Source organism: Gymnoscopelus braueri, assembly GCF_963280865.1.
Source record: "Gymnoscopelus braueri genome assembly, chromosome: 17".
NCBI classification, from domain to species: Eukaryota; Metazoa; Chordata; class Actinopteri; order Myctophiformes; family Myctophidae; genus Gymnoscopelus; species Gymnoscopelus braueri.
The window spans coordinates 18,920,775-18,939,753 of record NC_137617.1 but is presented as its reverse complement, the minus strand read 5'-3'; the positions used below and the strand labels follow the sequence as shown (position 1 = coordinate 18,939,753).

At 40.0% G+C, this 18,979-nt stretch overlaps 1 protein-coding gene across 2 annotated transcripts; it reads right to left on the bottom strand.

Moving 5' to 3' along the window:
• Nucleotides 1–969: 969 nt before the first annotated feature.
• Nucleotides 970–18,638, bottom strand: slc4a1b (solute carrier family 4 member 1b (Diego blood group)). 2 transcript variants are annotated; one of them, XM_080454254.1, is made up of 18 exons: nt 18,549–18,638; nt 16,209–16,255; nt 14,572–14,749; nt 13,885–14,020; nt 13,329–13,401; nt 12,764–12,806; nt 11,821–12,005; nt 10,899–11,109; nt 9,445–9,648; nt 8,435–8,583; nt 7,756–7,950; nt 6,692–6,934; nt 6,200–6,289; nt 5,550–5,716; nt 4,568–4,809; nt 4,035–4,204; nt 2,708–2,881; nt 970–2,543 (listed from the first exon to the last, which is right to left on the bottom strand). In XM_080454254.1, exons 3-18 carry the CDS (start codon nt 14,723–14,725, stop codon nt 2,463–2,465), a joined length of 2,517 nt encoding a protein of 838 aa, XP_080310380.1. In that variant the 5' UTR covers nt 14,726–14,749; nt 16,209–16,255; nt 18,549–18,638; the 3' UTR covers nt 970–2,462. The 2 variants fall into 2 exon arrangements, with proteins under 2 accessions (XP_080310380.1, XP_080310381.1); XM_080454255.1 differs by lacking the exon at nt 18,549–18,638 and having other exon boundaries at nt 16,209–18,228.
• Nucleotides 18,639–18,979: the final 341 nt, after the last annotated feature.

Sequence of the window (18,979 nt, the reverse complement as noted above, 5' to 3'; positions counted from 1 at the left end):
TGGGGCCATACATCATAGATAGGTGGCAGAGGCCATGGACAGGACACCTTGCCTGGCAGACATAGAGTATGCTCTTCACTGAGTTGCATGAACCTGTCTAGTTTCTTTGTCTGTGGCTAATTGTGCATGCTGCCAATGTTGGTAAAGGAAGTCATAAAGTACATCCACTCATCTTTTGTTTTAAGTCCGAGATCCACAAGGGAGCCATGCTGTTCGACCCGGTCTTGTTCCTGACCAGAAGCTGAGACTCGACAGATCCATCCATGTTGCTCTGAAAGCGTGCACTGCTGCTTGTAATGCAGGACTTGTGTCTGGAGATAGTAAGGGGATATAAAGTTGCATGCAAAATGGGCGACAGATGATGCCAAGCAGCAAGGACAGAGTAGTGGAAACCCATTTCAACAAAGTGAATTGTGACGCATGTGACAGGGATTAAGAGACATCATCTCAGACTATAAAGTTTTGTAGCCGGTGCAGCCCTTGCCAAGTCTGAAATCCACATTGGAGCCACGCCGTTTCTATGTAGAATTGTGGCTCCATCCCAAGACCTGTTCATTCCCTAATTTTTATTATTGAAGTCAATGGGTTTGGATTCTCCAAATTTGGGCATGGATGATGTCATCGGCTATCCTCTTTTAGAGTACGGCTCCAGGTTGTCATAGACAACTGGTGTCATAGACTGGCCACCTGAAGTCCGAGATCCACATGAAGACACGCCATTATTGGATCCAGTCTGTTTCTTTAAATATATAACTTGAGTAAAAGTGAAGCGTACGTTGCATTACAAGTATTAAAAGTTACTAAAGTAAAGAGAAAATGTATGTTACTACCCAACTCTGCACTAACTACATATTAGCCTTATGCTGCAACCACACACTCAAAAAAAAAGAAAAGAAAGAAAGTTTAATTTTTTCTCATTTGTTTTTATGGAAATGTTCATATGAAAAGTACACAATGCCATCCTCACCATGTTTTGTGAATCTTTTATTTATTGAAAGTGTTTTAACTTATTGCATCATTATGCTGGTTTACGCCACTGTAGCCACCCTGAACAAACTCACAAATAATTTAACCACTTGAACCCTAGCATCCCTATTCTGGGGGGTAACGTTCACGGAAAATAGAAGATATTTCATCTCTGAGGCTAACAATGCTATTTTAGGGAATAAAATAGATAGGGACGCCAGGGTGAAAGTGGTTTAACAAGAACAGCGAAGAATACAGAAGGCATTATGGACCATACCCTCACCCTCTCAGCACACACTTTACTCATTTGGGAAGAGGTTCTGTCTGTCCCACCGGTTAAAAATAACTGGTTCAGGAACTCAGGTGCCAAGAGACATTGCTCTACAAACCGTAGCTTTATAGTCTGAGATAGACCACCAGCAGTTTTATCATGCACTTTAACTTCTAATCAAGCTGGTTTGTTATTTTGTGTATTATACTTTGTATTGTTTGGTCTGTTATTTTGTGTATTATACTGTGTATTTGTTTAATGTTTGGTTTAATGTCTTTCACTTGTACCATGACACTGTAAATCCAATTTCCCCATGAGGGATAATACAGTTTTCTACCTACCTACCGATTAAATATTCTTGTTTTAAAAATGTTCTGTATATATTGTCAATGCAAAGTTTTCAACATTCTTGTTAAATGTTTTTATGTGTGTGCATGTGCGTTCGTCGTCATATTCATATTTAATGAGATGACAACAGCATTATAAGACACAATATAAAATGAACGAACACACTCTTAAGCTTCTCTTTAACCACATGAACCCTAGTGTCCCTGTGTTCATAATTCGAACATTCAGCGAAAACAGCCAATCTACAAGATTGGCTGTTTTCAACAAAAAGAGTTGGTGTAGAGAGAAAAAACAAGGGGGCCAAGGATAGAGCCCTTGGGGACTCCGGTCAACATGGCACAATTAGCACAGAGTGATTTCACCCTATTTGGAAGGCACAAATGTGTTACTTGCAATTGCTTTGTACAAATTATGTAAAATAATGCAATTGGATACAACAGGATACTGATACTTCTGTTCTCCCACTGTGAAGTCAGCGATATCATTTGTTAGAAGGGTAACGACACTGGACCTTTAGTGAAATATACTAATATTAAAAATCGAATGAATGACCACATTCATTGAACGACCACAAAAATCTATCACGATGGCTTGTCAGAAAAAAAATATACATTGTGGAATACTTGACTCAAGGCAAATATGTACAGCAAATAAATTAAAATTTAAAAACGTATTGTTCAATTGACAATGACATCTATTTGAAACATGGAATCTATTTGGGTTTTACGTTATAAAAACCACAAAAATATATTTCTTTACTCTATATGCTCATGGGCAGATCAAACGATAAACACTTTTTGTTGTGTCAATAAAAAAAGAAAGCACAAGAGCTGCTTGTGCTGTTTAGTTAAGGCATAGTAGGTAAATGTCATGACATCTACAATGGCATTTGAGATTCGTAGTACACGTCCTGTCCTGGTTCTTCCTCAAATGTCACCTTAGCATCATCGGCGTCCAACTAAAAACACAAAGATCAAAGAGGAATGAGGATTATTCATATACAGGTACAGACTTATTAGTTAAGGAAAACAAGAACAGACCAAGTACAGAGCCAACTCAGGTCCATTTGACTAAGTACAGAGGGTTTAAGTGGTATTAATATGACCGTAAATGACCACTTACACATTTCATCTCCAGTTCTGTGAAGAAGCGTCCGGTCATAAACATACGTAGAGGGATGGTGAGGATTAGGACGAAGGGTAAAGCCAGGGAGGCCGGACTTGACTTAACGATCCACAGTAATGCAAGGCACACTATTTGGATGGCTGTGAACACGTTCATTCTGCCCGTGTTGACCTGTTTACAACAAGCATCATCAAAAGATTAGTCAAATAGACACATCATGTTGAACACACCTTGGCTTGTATGTCCAAAACCGTTACAGGACATGGAAAAAAGTCCTTGTTAATAATTTTCCTTGGTTAAGTATTTATAACACCCATAGACAGACTTAACCCCTTTCATACTGGCATCCCAATTTGGGGCATATCATTATAGTTTTCCAGAGGTGAGCTTGTAGATTGGCTATTCATGCTGCTTTTTGTGCGACACTATCTTACAACGAAGTGTAAAAAAGTATACAGTACATAATATCAAAGCCATATGTGAAATTAACATTTCACATGGTAGTTTGTGCCGGTCCAAAAAATGCTACTAAACACTACAATACCCCTGATGATACAAGATACAAGTACAAACCATAAATGCACTTTAACCTTCTTGCTATTTGTTTTCAAATGCCTTATTATGCCCTTAAAAGCCATTTCATGCCTTATGCGAAGCATTTTGAATTGCTTATGTGTATGGAATGTGTACAAATAAACATGCCGTGGCCCGTGCCGATAACATGAGATAGAACTTAACATGCACCAGTACACCAGGGGGTGGTTAGCATTTGCAACCGTTTGCATGGGTAACCACCAGTGGTGGAAAAAGTACTCAAATGTTTTACTTAAGTAAGTAAAAGTCCGGAAATTAAACATTTACTTGAGTGAAAGTACAAAAGTATTGGTATCAAAATGTACTTAAAGTACCAAAAGTAAAAGTTCTAAGATGTCGGAAAATAGCAGATCTACAAGCTCACAACGCGTTGTGAGCTTGTAGATCGGCTATTTTCAAATATTGTATAAAATAGGGCTAAAGTGGTTAATGTATGTTTTATAATGTAATAATGTATATCTGCAAAGTAACTAGTAGGTAAAGTTTTCAAATTTCAATTGTAGTGGAGTAAAAGTACAATATTTGCCTCTGAGATGTAGTGGAGTAAAAGTAAAAGTATAGACAATTGGAAATACTGCAGTAAAGTAAAAGTACCTCAAAATTGTACTTAAGTACAGTACTTGAGTAAATGTACTTAGCTACTTTAGCTTTTTAAAACCCCTGAACCTAGCAGCGGTCGTGTCATTTTCAACTCATCATTGAATCAATGTGTGACCAGGTGGACTCGTACCCGGGTGGCATAGGGTTCATCAGGGTGGTACTTCTTAGGTATGAGGAGGAGAAGCATGCGGTCCCACAGCTGGATGCCATTGAGTGAAGTAATACCCATGTAGAGGAAGATGCCGAACAATGCAGGCATGGGAATCATCTTCAAGAGCGGCTCCATCAGAATAGATAGACCTTGATAGGAATGGAGGATCAATATAGTAGTTATCGTAATACATCTGAATCCAACGAACACCTATAGAACAAGCATGTTAGTGACAGTATTGTCTCATATACAGTGTTTGTCCACTCACTGCAAGGAGCCAATACATAAAGCAATATGAAAAGTTATCCTTTTTTAGTCCAACCAGCTAGTTTATATTTTTTTCATAATCTGGGCAATGTATTGCCTACTGCATGCTACAAGGAATTTTACCATTAGTATGAAGTGATGGAGGTGTAAAAAACAGACAATTTCAATAAATACAGTTTTGTCTTTTAAAATTCTAAACATCAGAAGAGAACCATTCAGACAAATTGAAACGGCTTTGCACCTACCGACAAGCAGAGCCACCAAAATCCCACTGATCCTTTGTTCGATCACCTTCTCAATCACAGGCTTCGTCCCTTTGCTCATGACGGTCAGGGCGTTGGCGTGGGTGACGGAGCGCACGGTGGCAGCGCTCAGCCATGGCACACCAAAGATGGCACCGATCCCTCCCATGCCAACCAGGAGGAGGAGGTCGAAGTGAAACCCAGAGCCTTTGACCATCTTCCTCTCAGGTTTACTCACAATCAGACTGGCAAAACAGTGAATACAGAGGGATGTAGGTTAGATTGATCTCATAATCATACATTAATCATGAACCCTAGCATCCCTATTCTGGGACTGTCATAATGGGTGAACATTCGGCGAAAATAGCCTATCTACAAGCTCACAACGCGTTGCAATGCAACATGAGCCATTTTCAGTGAAGAGATTTGAATTATTTGAATTATTTTTAGTGAGCATAAAGCTGCACAACAAATACCATGCCAATCCAGCCAGTGATTTTCGAGATAAGTTGTTAACCCATTAAACCCGGAAACGCATCTCTGTCATTTTAGATTTCTTTGGCTATTCAAAAATAGCAGATATACAAGCTCAAGTGCCGCGCTATGAGCTTGCAGATCTGCTATTTTTTAAACATAATTTTTGCAAATCTGTGAATATGTATTTTTTTAAAGTGAACATTTGTAACTCAAATCTTAGCTTCTGGCGGTCCCTTTTAAAAATATATATAATGAAAGATTTGCAAACAATTTCACGATTTTTCTAAAATAGCAGATCTACAAGCTCGTAGCGCGGCACAATAGCCAAAGTATAAAATAATGGACTAGTTATAGCTAAAAATCTAAAATGACACCGATGCGTTCCCAGATTGAATGGGTTAAACTTAAGGGTTAAGAAAGGAAACATGAAGAGAGATTGTAGGCTGATTATACAGTGTTCTCTCTGTATTATACATTCATTGGCTGAAGAGGGAAAACATTCACTCACGTGGTGATCTGAGATTCGAGAAAGATCAGGATGAAGACCAGCACAGACGGGACGCAGCATGCAAACATCAACCACACAGGGAAGGGCTTGTGCTCTCCAAAGGGGTTGATGAGCCATCCTCGTTTCGCCGGGTTGGACACCATCAGACCTTTAGGGACCACGAGTTTCTGGCAAGAAAAAGGACACCGTTTTTTTTGCCAATGAGGTCTGGAACGCATCCGTGTCATTTTAGATGTGAGCTATAACCATTATTTTACACTTTGGCTGTTAAAAAATAGCAGCTATACAAGCTCATAGCGCGGCACCGAGTGCCGCGCTATGAGCTTGCAGAGCTGCTATTTTTGAAAAATCTTGAAAATGTGTGCAAAAGTATGAATATATATATTTTTTAAGGAAAAATCTTTGCTTCTTGGGGTCCCTGGAACAAAATAGTTTCAGATGGGGGTCCGCGGCCAAATACATATAATTTGGGGCGTCCTTGAGTTTGAGTTTGAGAACCACTGATATATAGCAACATACGTTTTTTCAGAAAATACATTTGAAAGACATTTGTAGTTCCCGGATTGACTGGGTTAAATCACTAATTATCAATAATACATTCAACATACAGTAGCTGTCCAGCTTTTAAAGGCAATCATTCATGGACCAACCTGAGTATAAGTATCACCAAATTGGAGGTCCACAACACACATGAGGAAAATGGCGATGGGTACACCAAAATCACCCATCATACGCCTGATCTGGAACAACAGGTCCGAAAAACACTAATTTTAAGCAAGGAAAGGCAAGTGTATTTGTATTGGACATTTCACACACAAAGGAGATTCAATGTGCTTTACATAAAGTAAAGTGTTTAATCAAATGTCTTTCATTTGAGACAGTATCTTGCTTGATGATCTAGGACAGTCTGGTTAAATGAATAGTGATGGACAGGACACATCCGACCCATTATGAGACACCTACCCAACCCATCCAACCTGAAAACAATTTGCTTACCCAAACCCACCCAACCCATGGGTTGACCCTTGAATCCCTATTAGTCAATCTAGAATAAACCACTATCAAACAGGATTTCAAGTTTCTCTTCTGACACTGATAGGAGATTACCTAAGGAATGCAACATCAAAAGTATCATCCCTCACCTTTCCAGGCAGAAACGTCCCATTCTTGAACTGCCGCAAGAAGTATGCAATAAAGAAACAGCCCAACATAAGGCACATGGAGAGCAGGGCTGTGTTGGGAAACGCCCGGTTTATGTTGGTGATTTTCAAAGTGGTGTTGCCCGTAGCATTGTCATAGACGGACTCCTTCATCACAATTGGCTGGAAGGGATCTGTTGCATTCAGATCCTCATAATTCAACACCAGTGGGTGAGATTTGAAGGTCTGTAGAGGGTGCAGACAGAAGACGGTCAATATATCAAATTCAGATTTGAGCATGAAACATATTTCACCACATGAAGAGATTTAGTGTAGAGGGAAAAAGTAAGGGACCAAGTATAGACTAAGTAAGTAAGGGGTTTAAGTGGTTAAACATACAAAGAAAATTCAAAGGAACAATTCAGGCATCACTGTATAATAATCCATTTCCTTTCTTTATGCAAGTTGCCATGAAGAATGTTCAGAAAATAATTATAAGTCAAAAGATGTGAAATGGTAAAAAAAAATATGTGGAAGGAAATATGTTCTGTGAGGCCAAAACCAATCTAAAATATACTGTGAAAAATATTTACGTATATTTATGAATAGTTTTCGTTCAAAATAATGGGAAATATATGGGAAATATACAGTGTAATCGCTGTCGGGCAGAAACCTTGTATCGCCATATTTAATCTTCGCCCTATTTTATACTTTGACGAATGACAGTGGCGGCAAAAGTAGTGAAAATAACTGATCTACAAGCTCACAACATTTCATTTCAACAATGTGGCACGTTGTGAGCCTGTAGATCTGCTATATTTGAAACATTTTGAGACATTTGGAAAATGTCTCAACAAATTTTGCCTGAACATTTTTGCCTTTTGGTTAGATCTGTCTGTCTGGGTGTTATATATATATTTAAAAGAAAAATATTAACAAGAACTTAATTAACAAGAAACACATGGGATCCATTGTAACACATGTTCTTTTTTCCATTCCCTGAAAAATAAGGTGCAAGGTTTCTCCCCCGACAATGACCACGTGAGGATAGGATGGAAATGGTTTACCCTGCCCAGCTTGGCGAAGGTTTCATAGATGAAGATGAGGGAAATGAGGATGGAAAAGATCTCCTGGGTGAAGCGGGAGATGAATTTCACCAGGAAGCTGCCCTCCAACGCCACGACGATCACCACGATGATTACCAGCCACACGCCAACCCACACTCTGCCCACAATGTACTCAATCTCCTGGGACTTGCAGAACTGAATGGGGATATGCCAAGATGGATCATGAGTGTAGCTCGTGTATTAAAGACTAGATGGAACAATATTATTTTTTTAATCATCTTTAAATGTTTATAGTATGTTTGGCACCAGGGTTGGGAAGATTGCATTCAATGTAGTCTTTTACAGATGACCAATTATCTGAGTGTAACAGTAATATGTCATCTAAGCAAGTAATGTAATCTGCTTACTTTTTAAGTAGCCTTTGAGTTACCTAATCTAAATTAGATTAGGTAACTCAAAGGCTACTTAAAAAGTAAGCAGATCAATAGAAAATCAATAGAATATACTATTAGATTATCTATTAGTATATTCTATTGATTTTGGAATAATCCAACACATCTCAAGTAATCAGATTACGTATTGTTTTAGGTTACTGATTACAACTGTGTACGGTAATTAGTGATCTGTTAGCAATTACATTTAGCACGTAACCCTCTTAGCCATGACTGGCATAACTCACGGCATAGAAGGCTTCCTCAAATACTAACAGAGGTCCTGAGAAGCCGATGACCAGCGCAGGCTGAGCAGCCAGGATGCAGAAGATGATTCCCTGGACGCACGTGGAGATGAGGAGCTCAGACACGCCCATCATGCTGTCCACCTTATCAGCTGGAAGAACGTACAGTACGTGATTAAATAGACCAGTGGATCTCAAACTTTTTCATGTCAAGGACCCCCAATTTGACATTTATTAGCCTGCAGACCCCCATTTGAAAAGATATGCCATAGGGACCCCCAATAGAGAAGATTTGTACAGCTCTAGCAGTGATTCTCAACCATTTTAATTTCAAGGACCCCCAGTTTGACATGCATTAGGCTACTGACCACCATTTAATGGCATTTCTATCTCTGGGACCCCAAATTATAATGTAAAATCAATGTTAATTTAACTCTGAGAGTGTACAAATGGAACCAAATGGAACCATTTGGTTCCATTTGTACACCCTCAGAGTTGCAGACCCATAAGGGTCCATTTGGTTCCTAACTATCCATCATTTAGCTGCGGACCCCCTGGAACTCCCTCAACGGACCTCACTTTTAGAACCAATGGTTTAGACTGATACTCTGTAACCAGGCTCAGACAAAAGCACGGTACCAGAAAAATGTCCTAAACCACCGACGAAGCTGAATAGAAACTGAAGTTTCTATTTGAGAAATAGATTTAACTTGAATAAACATAAATCACTTTTTATTTAACCATTTAAGGCCTATTCAAAAACGTTTCAAAATGCGTTGTGAAGTTATCCCCTATTTTTTTTTTATGTTTCCCATGATGGAATGCCCAAAATACGGATGCCAGGCATCGGCTGCAGAATTGCCAATACCGATGTCCTCAAAAAAGTCAAGTAATGGCTAATATATCGACAAAACCATCAACCATGTCTCTCACACACACGAGCACGCATGCACGCACAGTCGCGCACACACACACACACACACACACACACACACACACACACACATACACACCCAGCAGTCCTCCGAAGGTGACGGCAGGAGACAGGGCAGCAAAGTAGATAAAGATGACGGCAGCGAGGACTTGGCCATTGAGAGCATCTGTGATGTCACTCTTATAGTGCTGGTAGCGTCTCTTCACATCTTTTATCATCCCGCCAAATGGCCGACCAGTACGGGCCAGGGGGTCCTCAGGCGGAGGCCCAGAAGCTTTAGAGGCTGTGGACAAAATACATTTTCTTTTTTATTGTTTGTTGACATTGTGGTGTGCTATTGTCTATAAACAGCATTGACTATGTGTTCTTGGCACATGTAGTGTTTCACTGTCAATAGGTGCAGGCTGGGCCTGTCACAATTATTACATAATCGTCTAGTCGCAATTATTTGAGATAATCGCAATTCTTTTTTGCATAATCGTCATAATCGTCATAATCAATTCCATGTTATAATGTTCATTTGTATATTTTTATGTCAAAAATAGTGGAAATAAGCTCAAAACGTTGTGTTATTTGCCCTGTGCAACTTAAGCCAAACAGAATGCAATTCTTATTCATAATGTTCCATTAATGTTCAACGACAGAAACACAATTAAATCGTTAATTGAAACTATTTGTGTGACAATTAATCGTCAAGTAAAATCGTGACAGCCCTAGTGCAGGGTTTTTGCAGGTGGCAAGTGTGGAGGACCACTCTGAAACAGCACTTCTTGCAGTCACAGAGGCCACTCCACCCTCAGTCCTCATCCTTCTTGACCTGTCTGCATGCATTTGACACTTTCATCCATCAGTTTCTCCTGGACACCCTTTTCTGACCTTGCCTGGTATCACTGGGATGGAACTGAAGAGGTTTCTGCTCCTCCCTGACTTGTCGGACCGACCATGTTTCATAGAAAAGATTGCTTTCATTCCCCTGTACTATCTTGTTGCCCCAAATACCCTGCAGGGGTCTGTACTCGCCCGCCTCCTTTTTCCCTTTACTGTCATCTCTGCCCAGAAGATGTGCTCCCACTCCCACCCCTGGGGCATAACGTTACACTACGTGTCACGTTAGTGGATTGACTATTTTCACCTAATGTTTGCCTCAAAATAGAGATGTTAGCGCTCACGTTAACTAAATGGTAAATGGTGAATTTGTATAGCACCTTAATCCAAAGTGCTTTACAATGTGCATGACATTAACCCATTCACACACACATTCACACACTGATGGCAGAGGAAACCATGCAAGGCACCAACTTGCTCATCGGGAGCAGTTAGGGGTTCAGTGTCTTGCTCAAGGACACTTCGACACTAACACAGGGGGAGCTGGGAATCAAAACCGGTAACCTTTCGACTCCCAAGTGGCCGTTCTATCTCCTGAGCCACTGCCGCCCCTAAATTGTATACTGTACATTTTACATGGTAAATCTAGAAACACCAATCCCGTGCAAGTACGTTTTCCACACACACGCCCACACGTCGTCCACTCACACGCGCGAGGCTTGACGTCCAGACGCAGCTTGGGGTCGGAGGGCCGCAGGCGGTCCTGCAGGAGCTTCTTCTGGAAGCCGATGATGGAGGTGAGCATGGCCTCGTTCTGGATCTCGGTGGGCGGGATCACTATGCTGCAGTCCATGAAGTCGGCCACGGCGTCCGTCAGCTCGCGGGCCTGCTGTGCCTGGAACGCCGTCTGGTTGAACACCTGGCATAGAGAAAGAGGGGTCGAAAGAAAGAGTTCAGTCGAGACTCTAGGCAAGGCAAGGTAAATGTATTAGCAAAGCACATTTCAGCAACAAGGCAATTCTGCTTTACATAAAACAATAAGCAAAAGAAACCAATTTTTTTCATTCAGCAAAAATGAAGAAAGAAAAGAGTTAAAACACATTTAAGACACTGGGCAAAAACTGAACATTATGAATACAATAAATGCAAAGAAGTGACATTTTTTGGAAAAACAAATATGACAGAAGTGCAGAAGAATAATCAAAGAAATCTCAATTAAAGCCAGCAGTAAACAGAGTGTTGTTTTTTTTATCTGTGATTTAAAAGACCTGAGAGTTGTAGCAGATCTGTAGTATTACAGAAGCTCACAGTAGTAAACATTTTGGCTGTCTGTCTGCCTGCTCCAAACACCATGAAAAGCACTCATGATCAATTTCATAGAAATTCTGAATGTAATCATTTAGAAAACACAATAGGGGCAAATAGTCTGGAAACATAAACTACTAAATAGACATAAATAACTTATTTTTCCATACTTATGCAGACCTGGCTATTACTCAAATCAAATTCCATACTTTTCCATACTTAAAACTGTAGAGGGGGAAAAGGAGGGGATCTAGTACAGACCCTTGGGGGACTCCGGTCAACTAGTATAGGGTTTAAGTGGTTAATGTTCCAGTTCAAGACTCACTTTATCAGCCATGAGAGCTGCCATGGCACGTCCGGTCTCATGGTAGTCCATGTCAGTCTTACCAGGGCCCACCAGCATGAAGACAAAGCGAACAGGTACAGGGGCCTCTAGGGCAGAGTCCAGTACCGTGGCCTCCTTCAAACGCACAAACGCGACTGTAGGTTTCTCCAGGAAGTCCAGAGAACCTATTACAGAGAGACATGCATAAACATGCATTTCATGCATAGACACCCAGGCCGTGGTGGAAAAAGTACTCAAATGTTTTACTTAAGTAAAATTATCAATACTGCAATATAGAAATACTCTGTTACAAGTAAAAGTCAGGAATTTTAAATTTACTTGAGTAAAAGTACACTGTATCTGGTATCAAAATGTACTTAAAGTACCAAAAGTAGGAAGTACTCATTATGCAGAATGTCCTGATTCAAGTTTTTAAATGTATTAAAATCTTTAGAAAATAGCAGATCTACAGCTCACAATGCGTCGCATCGCGACACATTTTGAGCTTGTAGATCTGCTATTTTCAAATGGTCGAAATGTATAGGGCTGAAGTGGTTAATGTATGTTTTGTAATAATAATCAAAATCTACAAAGTTTAACTAAAGTTTTCAAATAATTGTAATCAAATAATTTGAAATACTCCAGTAAAGTAAAAGTACCTCAAAATTGTACTTGAATACAGTACTTGAGTACATGTACTTAGTTACTTTACACCACTGCACCCAGGCACATATACTGTATACACGCACACGCGCACACACACACACACACACACACACACACCCCCACACACACACACACACACACACACACACACACACACACACACACACACACACACACACACACACACACACACACACACACACACACACACACACACACACACACACACACACACACACACACACAAATGCAGAAATAGCTGCAAACATCCACTCACCTACTAGAACCATAGACGCCTCTACACTGTCAGATGCATCCCTCTGAAGGAAAACAAATATACAGTATGTATCAATATGTATCATCACATACAGTAGTTTATTTAGTTGTATATTTAGTAAAACAGATAGAAAAATGTCATTGTGTTGATATTTTTACTACAGTATACCATAATCAGTATATCAAGCCAAAACATACATTTTCATATTCTAAACTATATTCTAAATTTAAAATAATACACAATAAAATACTTACTTGATGATCATGTTTGCCATGACAGATAATGTTTCCAAACTTTCAGTTGTAGCAAAAAAAATTATAAGATCCACTGTAGCCCATAAAGTAGTATTTCTTAAATGCATATACAGTACATCTATATATAATGTCCATTTGAAAATACACTAGAGAACAAATGTTGAATACTTATTTTGTTTAAATCTTCAGAGAACATTTTCAATCCTACAATTCTCTGAACTACTTTCCCAAATGGTAGGCTACAAGACGTCAACTTCATCAATTACACTATTGTGATAGTGGTTGATCACATCAGTGAGAAGAGTACACACCCTCTCTTTGACTGAAAACTTCTGCATCTCTATGCCATTGGTCAGGGCTTGGCTCTCTGGATCACTTGACTGGCTGGAGGGAGAGAGAGTTACAATATTGATTAGCGTGAGATAAAGGGGTGGGGTGAACTGCTATTTTGCTAAACCACTTAAACCCTATAATTTGTTGACCGGGGCTCTGTACTTGGTCCCCTCCTGTTTTCTCTCTACACCATTTTCTTTGCTGAGAATAGCAACTCTGACAAAAATAAAAGGTCGCAGATGCCTTCGTAAAATTTCACATATTCTGGTTGTGAAGATGCACAAGACTACATCCACTTCCTTGTTTACAACGCTGGCAAGTCAGTATAATTACTCATGATCGTTGAGAGCATTTATACATTTCACATCTCATTAAAAACATACTATTTAAGTGAAGAGATAATTACATATTACTGATTATGTGTATCATCTAAATGCCTAACATGTGAATGACAGGTGTTTTACTGTACAATTTGGGTCACTGGCGGGAGATATCTGATATAAGTATTAAAAATCAAGGCATGATTCACGACACCTGCGGTTCTGAAGTAGTGATCTTAGCACCCCCTCCCGGTCTGTGGGTCTTATCTCCTTCTTGTTGACCAACTCGTCCACCATCTTCTCAGCGATGTTGGCCAGGCTCCTCTGCTCGCAGTCAAACAGCACTACACCTGTACATGTGTACGGCCACAAACACAATGAAGCAAAAGGGGCCAACGGTCAGATAGGAACAGCAAAGTTTCATTTATTCTATAAATTCGCATGCCGAAAAAAGACAGGTGTTCTGAGTTTGTAGAGCTGCTAGTTTCAGTGCATGACAAAATGAAGTATATCAAGCCCAGAAACCTGCCTAATGACATCATCACTAGGGATTCCAAGCAAATAGAAACTACAGTCTTTCTCTTCCTGGACTGTTAGCTGAAATAGAAGCCATTGTTCTTGCTTTCATACATAAAAGAATCCTACATAAATCTCAAATCTTATCTGAAATGACCAAGCCTGCCTACAGATGACGTCACATGTAGGCAGGCCACTGAACTGTCCACAGCCCTCCTCTGAGACACAGAGCAAGTAAACAGGAATGATGACATTTTATACAATAATGAGCAATAGTGAGTACCAATTGAAGAAATGTGCATCAAATGGGGGTCCCCGTGGGCTTAATGCATATCAAACTGGGGGTCCTTGAAATTAAAAAGGGGTTGAGAATCACTGTGCTGACCTGTGGTCATGGTGCGTCTGAGATGAATGAGGCTCTTGAAAGTGAGGTAGGAGATGTGTGATGGTCCCCAGGAGCCGTCCTGGGGGTCGTAGCTCTCCTCGTAGCCCACCCATCGGCCTGTCTCCTGCCAAACCTGTTGGTTCTGGTCCTGCATCAGCTCGCTCAGCTCCACGTAGGCCTGGGGACAACGCCAGAACACAACACACACTACCTCAACGGAACAGCTGGGGCAGGGGCGGGAGAGCTGCGCTTATAATGATGGTGTCTCATACTGCCCCCAGTGAGTTGTCACCCGAAAGAGACATGTTGCCTGGTCAGGTCAGGGTAATTTCTTTGAATAATAATACAAAGTGAAATAATAAAATTAATCCATTCAATCCGGGAACACATCTGTGTCGTTTTAGATTAAAAAATAGCAGATATACAAGCTCTAGATCTGCTAGATCTCCTATTTTTTTTAAAATCTTGAACATTTGTGCAAATCTTTGAATACATATTTTTTTTTAAACAACATTTTTAACTCAAATATTTGCTTCTGGAGGGATGGTCCCTGGAACAAAATATTTTGAGTTGGGGGTCAGTGGCCAAATCCATAAGATTTTGGGTGGTCCTTGACATGAAAAAGGGTTAAGCACCACTGATACTATAGCAACATACAATTTTCAGAAAACTGTTGGGATCTAGAAGGCATTTGTAGAATCGGCCAGGTCTTCATGGGTTAAAACAATAAAAGAAGCAGTGCTTCAGACTACCACAACCTGGCCTTTGGTGACATTTTGCACGACGTATTATAACGAAATAAACATGTCGTATCCCGTCGCGTCGTTGTCCTTTCAGCCGGCTTCATCGTCTCATTCAATGTGGCATGGAGAGTTGACAGACACAGTGTCTACTCTACAAGGTAAACACAGTGTCTGTCGCTGACGGAGGCCTGACTGGCTCCGTGCCGCGTTTCGCTGCTCGTTTCCGATATGGAGATGAATGATGGCTCTCGACATGCCATGTTTGGACTGTCAATAGATGTAGCGTGCCTGGATTGTGGGTGCATGATGGTGCGTGTTTGTGTGCAGAGAGGGGGGATTTAAAATATAGATGTACTGTATGTAGTATCTGCTGTATATTGTACATGTGTCATGTGTGTGTGTGTGTATTTGTGTTTGTAACGCACATGCACATGTCTGTGTGTTTGTGGATGCATGTGTGCTTACTCGTATACAGTATGTGACAGTAGCGAGTAGATGATGAGGGGATGACAACGGAGAATGCTAGACTGAAACAATGTCTATCAATTGTGATACAGCACAGGTTTTCAATATGGGGGATGCCAGGGGGAACCGTTTGGAATGGAGAGGAAATAAATTAATAAGTGTGTGTGTGTGTGTGTGTGTGTGTGTGTGTGTGTGTGTGTGTGTGTGTGTGTGTGTGTGTGTGTGTGTGTGTGTGTGTGTGTGTGTGTGTGTGTGTGTGTGTGTGTGTGTGTGGGGGGGGGGGGTGTGTGGGGGGGGGGTGTGTGTGAGTGTGAGTGTGAGTGTGTGTGTGTGTGTGTGTGTGTGCGTGTGTGTGTGTGTGTGTGAGTGAGTGTGAGTGTGAGTGTGAGTGTGAGTGTGAGTGTGTGTGTGTGTGTGTGTGTCACTTACCTGACAGTCTCCTCTGGGGTTGGCGTTGGCGTTGACGTTCCAAGCAGCTGGACCACATGAAATGGACCAAGTGAAAAAGCAGATAAGTTAGATAATAGTACAACAACAAATCCAAACCAGTCTGTCAAATTGTTGCTGTCTGATGAAAGATTAATCAAGAATATTGGTAATTAAGTCATACTATTTTGTTTATCTCTATGTCCATTTACTACTGAGGTTGATTATTAATTATTTCAGAATGTGCTTTGAATAAGTTGGATTGGTAATTTTCTACCAATCACATTTAACAATCACTAACCATTACAAGTATAACTTTGCTTTCATTGTGTGCCATTTTTGTAATTTACTGGCTGGTATTATGCAATATAATGTTAAATAATGTCAACTATATATAACCTGTGGAGAACTACTGAAGAATACTTTGTATTCGTATGTATAGTATATTATGTTCACACTGTATTTTGGTTATCTGAACACTGTTCAGTTGATTGTTATTGCAATATACAACTATACAAAAAGTTCAAATGGGTTTTGTTGCAAAGTGTCAAATCTATTATTTAATTATTTTGTTGATTAAGTAATATAGTTGTTTGTCAACTTTTACAATGCAACTATAGAGGCTATATTGTAGCATTGTATGACATTATGGATACAGTTTTCAGCTTTGAGATTTTATCTTGCCCTTTGGTGTGCCTTCGACACGAACAATTTGAAAAACACTGTGCCAAACAATGTCACAATAGTGGCTTGGAGTGAAAAAGTGAATGGATTTTCCACTACCTCTCTATTGATACATGAAACATGAATTCCGCTTGTACTACAGGAATCCTCTCTGTTTTATATTCTATCTGTCATATCAGAACATCTATATCTTAGAATGAACAGGACCATTGGAGTTGTCTCTGACAACAGAATTAATTATTCCCAAAACACAGCCTGGAGGGCAGGTTGAAGAGACGGATTATTATGACTGGTGATGTGTGTCTGTGTGTGTGTGTGTGTGTGTGTGTGTGTGTGTGTGTGTGTGTGTGTGTGTGTGTGTGTGTGTGTGTGTGTGTGTGTGTGTGTGTGTGTGTGTGTGTGTGTGTGTGTGTGTGTGTGTGTGTGTGTGTGTGTGTGCGCGCGCGCATGCTTGCTTACTATAAGTAAGTCTGTGTCTTTATTAGGTACATGCACATTACAATTTGTTTTAGTGCACAGACTGAACTGATCTGTGTTTTAAATGGACTCATACATTTCATGACTCTTAATTTATTAAGCACATTAGCCATATTTTTTATCCACTTTATCTCTTCTATGCTCCTATTATCTATCTATATTTTAACTGCATTTATGAGCCTACACAATTAAGAATTTCAGCAACTATTATGTGACAATAAAGATTGATTCTGATTCTGAATTAAATCCTTCAATGTATCACTTTATTTGTAAAAGCTACTGTCCAATCTTTGTGGTAAGGAAGCAAACTAACAATTTTAGTCTATAAATGCCTTTCATTACAAAATGTTTCAGTAAAAGAAAACTAAATCTTTCTCCACATCTTAAATGATGATGGACCTTCAAAAATGTATTATGTAGTACGCATTAATTTGACTGCACTACCTGTACTGTTAATAATCATGTTAGAAAGTATTCAATCAATCAATTCGATGCAGCACAATATGATAGCTACAAGCGATTGGAAGGCCAGTTGAATTTTCCCTTCAATTGCAAAAGCATGTTGGCATGTCATCTTTGCTGCAACATTATTTTCTTGAACATTATTAGCAGCTGTTGCTTCGTTGTTCATTATCTATAATTAGGTATGAGACACAAGTCTATGTAACCTTAAACACATAACATATTTACACCTAATCATGTATATTGTCGCTGTCAGGCAGAAACCTTGTACAGTATCTCCATATATATATATTTTTTATGTTTTGTTGTAAATTAATGCCCTACATCATTATACAAGAGTGTCGCACAAAAGTAGTGAAAATAGCAGACCCTGTAGATCGGCTATTTTCACTATTTTAATCCTTCCAAGTCGGCCATCCCCAGATTCCCCACCCATGACCCAGGACCCATTAAATATTTGTTTTAATACGTTTTGGACTTACAAGGTTGTCACCCCAACAGCAACGATATGTAATTCATAATCATGTTTTAAGTGTTCATTAGTATGTACTGTCCCTGTCGAATAAGCAAATAAAGTTAAGCATAACATAGCATTTTGTTCTGACAGTTATATCAGCACTATATAACAAGACAATAACATTTAGTAGGACAGTTTCTATACCCAGCTACATGTGCCCCTCTATTGCTATGCCATTCCTATCAGAAAAGGGGGATACTTACCTGCAACAGACAGCAGCCAAGCCAGAAGCACTGACGAGTGACTGACACCACAGTGCCAGAAAAGAGTGATTTTATAAACGCCACCTCTTTAGAATGGGATGTGTGTACTGTATGCATGCTGTCTGATGATGGGTGGGACCACAACACATGCATACATGTGCACATACGCGTGCACAGACAGATACCAATGTGCACGCATGAACTTTAAACACCAAATTAATTTCTATTCTTACCCATTCTCTCTCTCACACACACATACACACACGAACGCACACGCACGCACGCACACACACACACACACACACACACACACACACTCACACACACACACACACACACACACACACACACACACACACACGCACGCACACACACAAGCCATACAGGCACATTTACACGTTTGCAGACACACAAACACCAAGCATAAATTG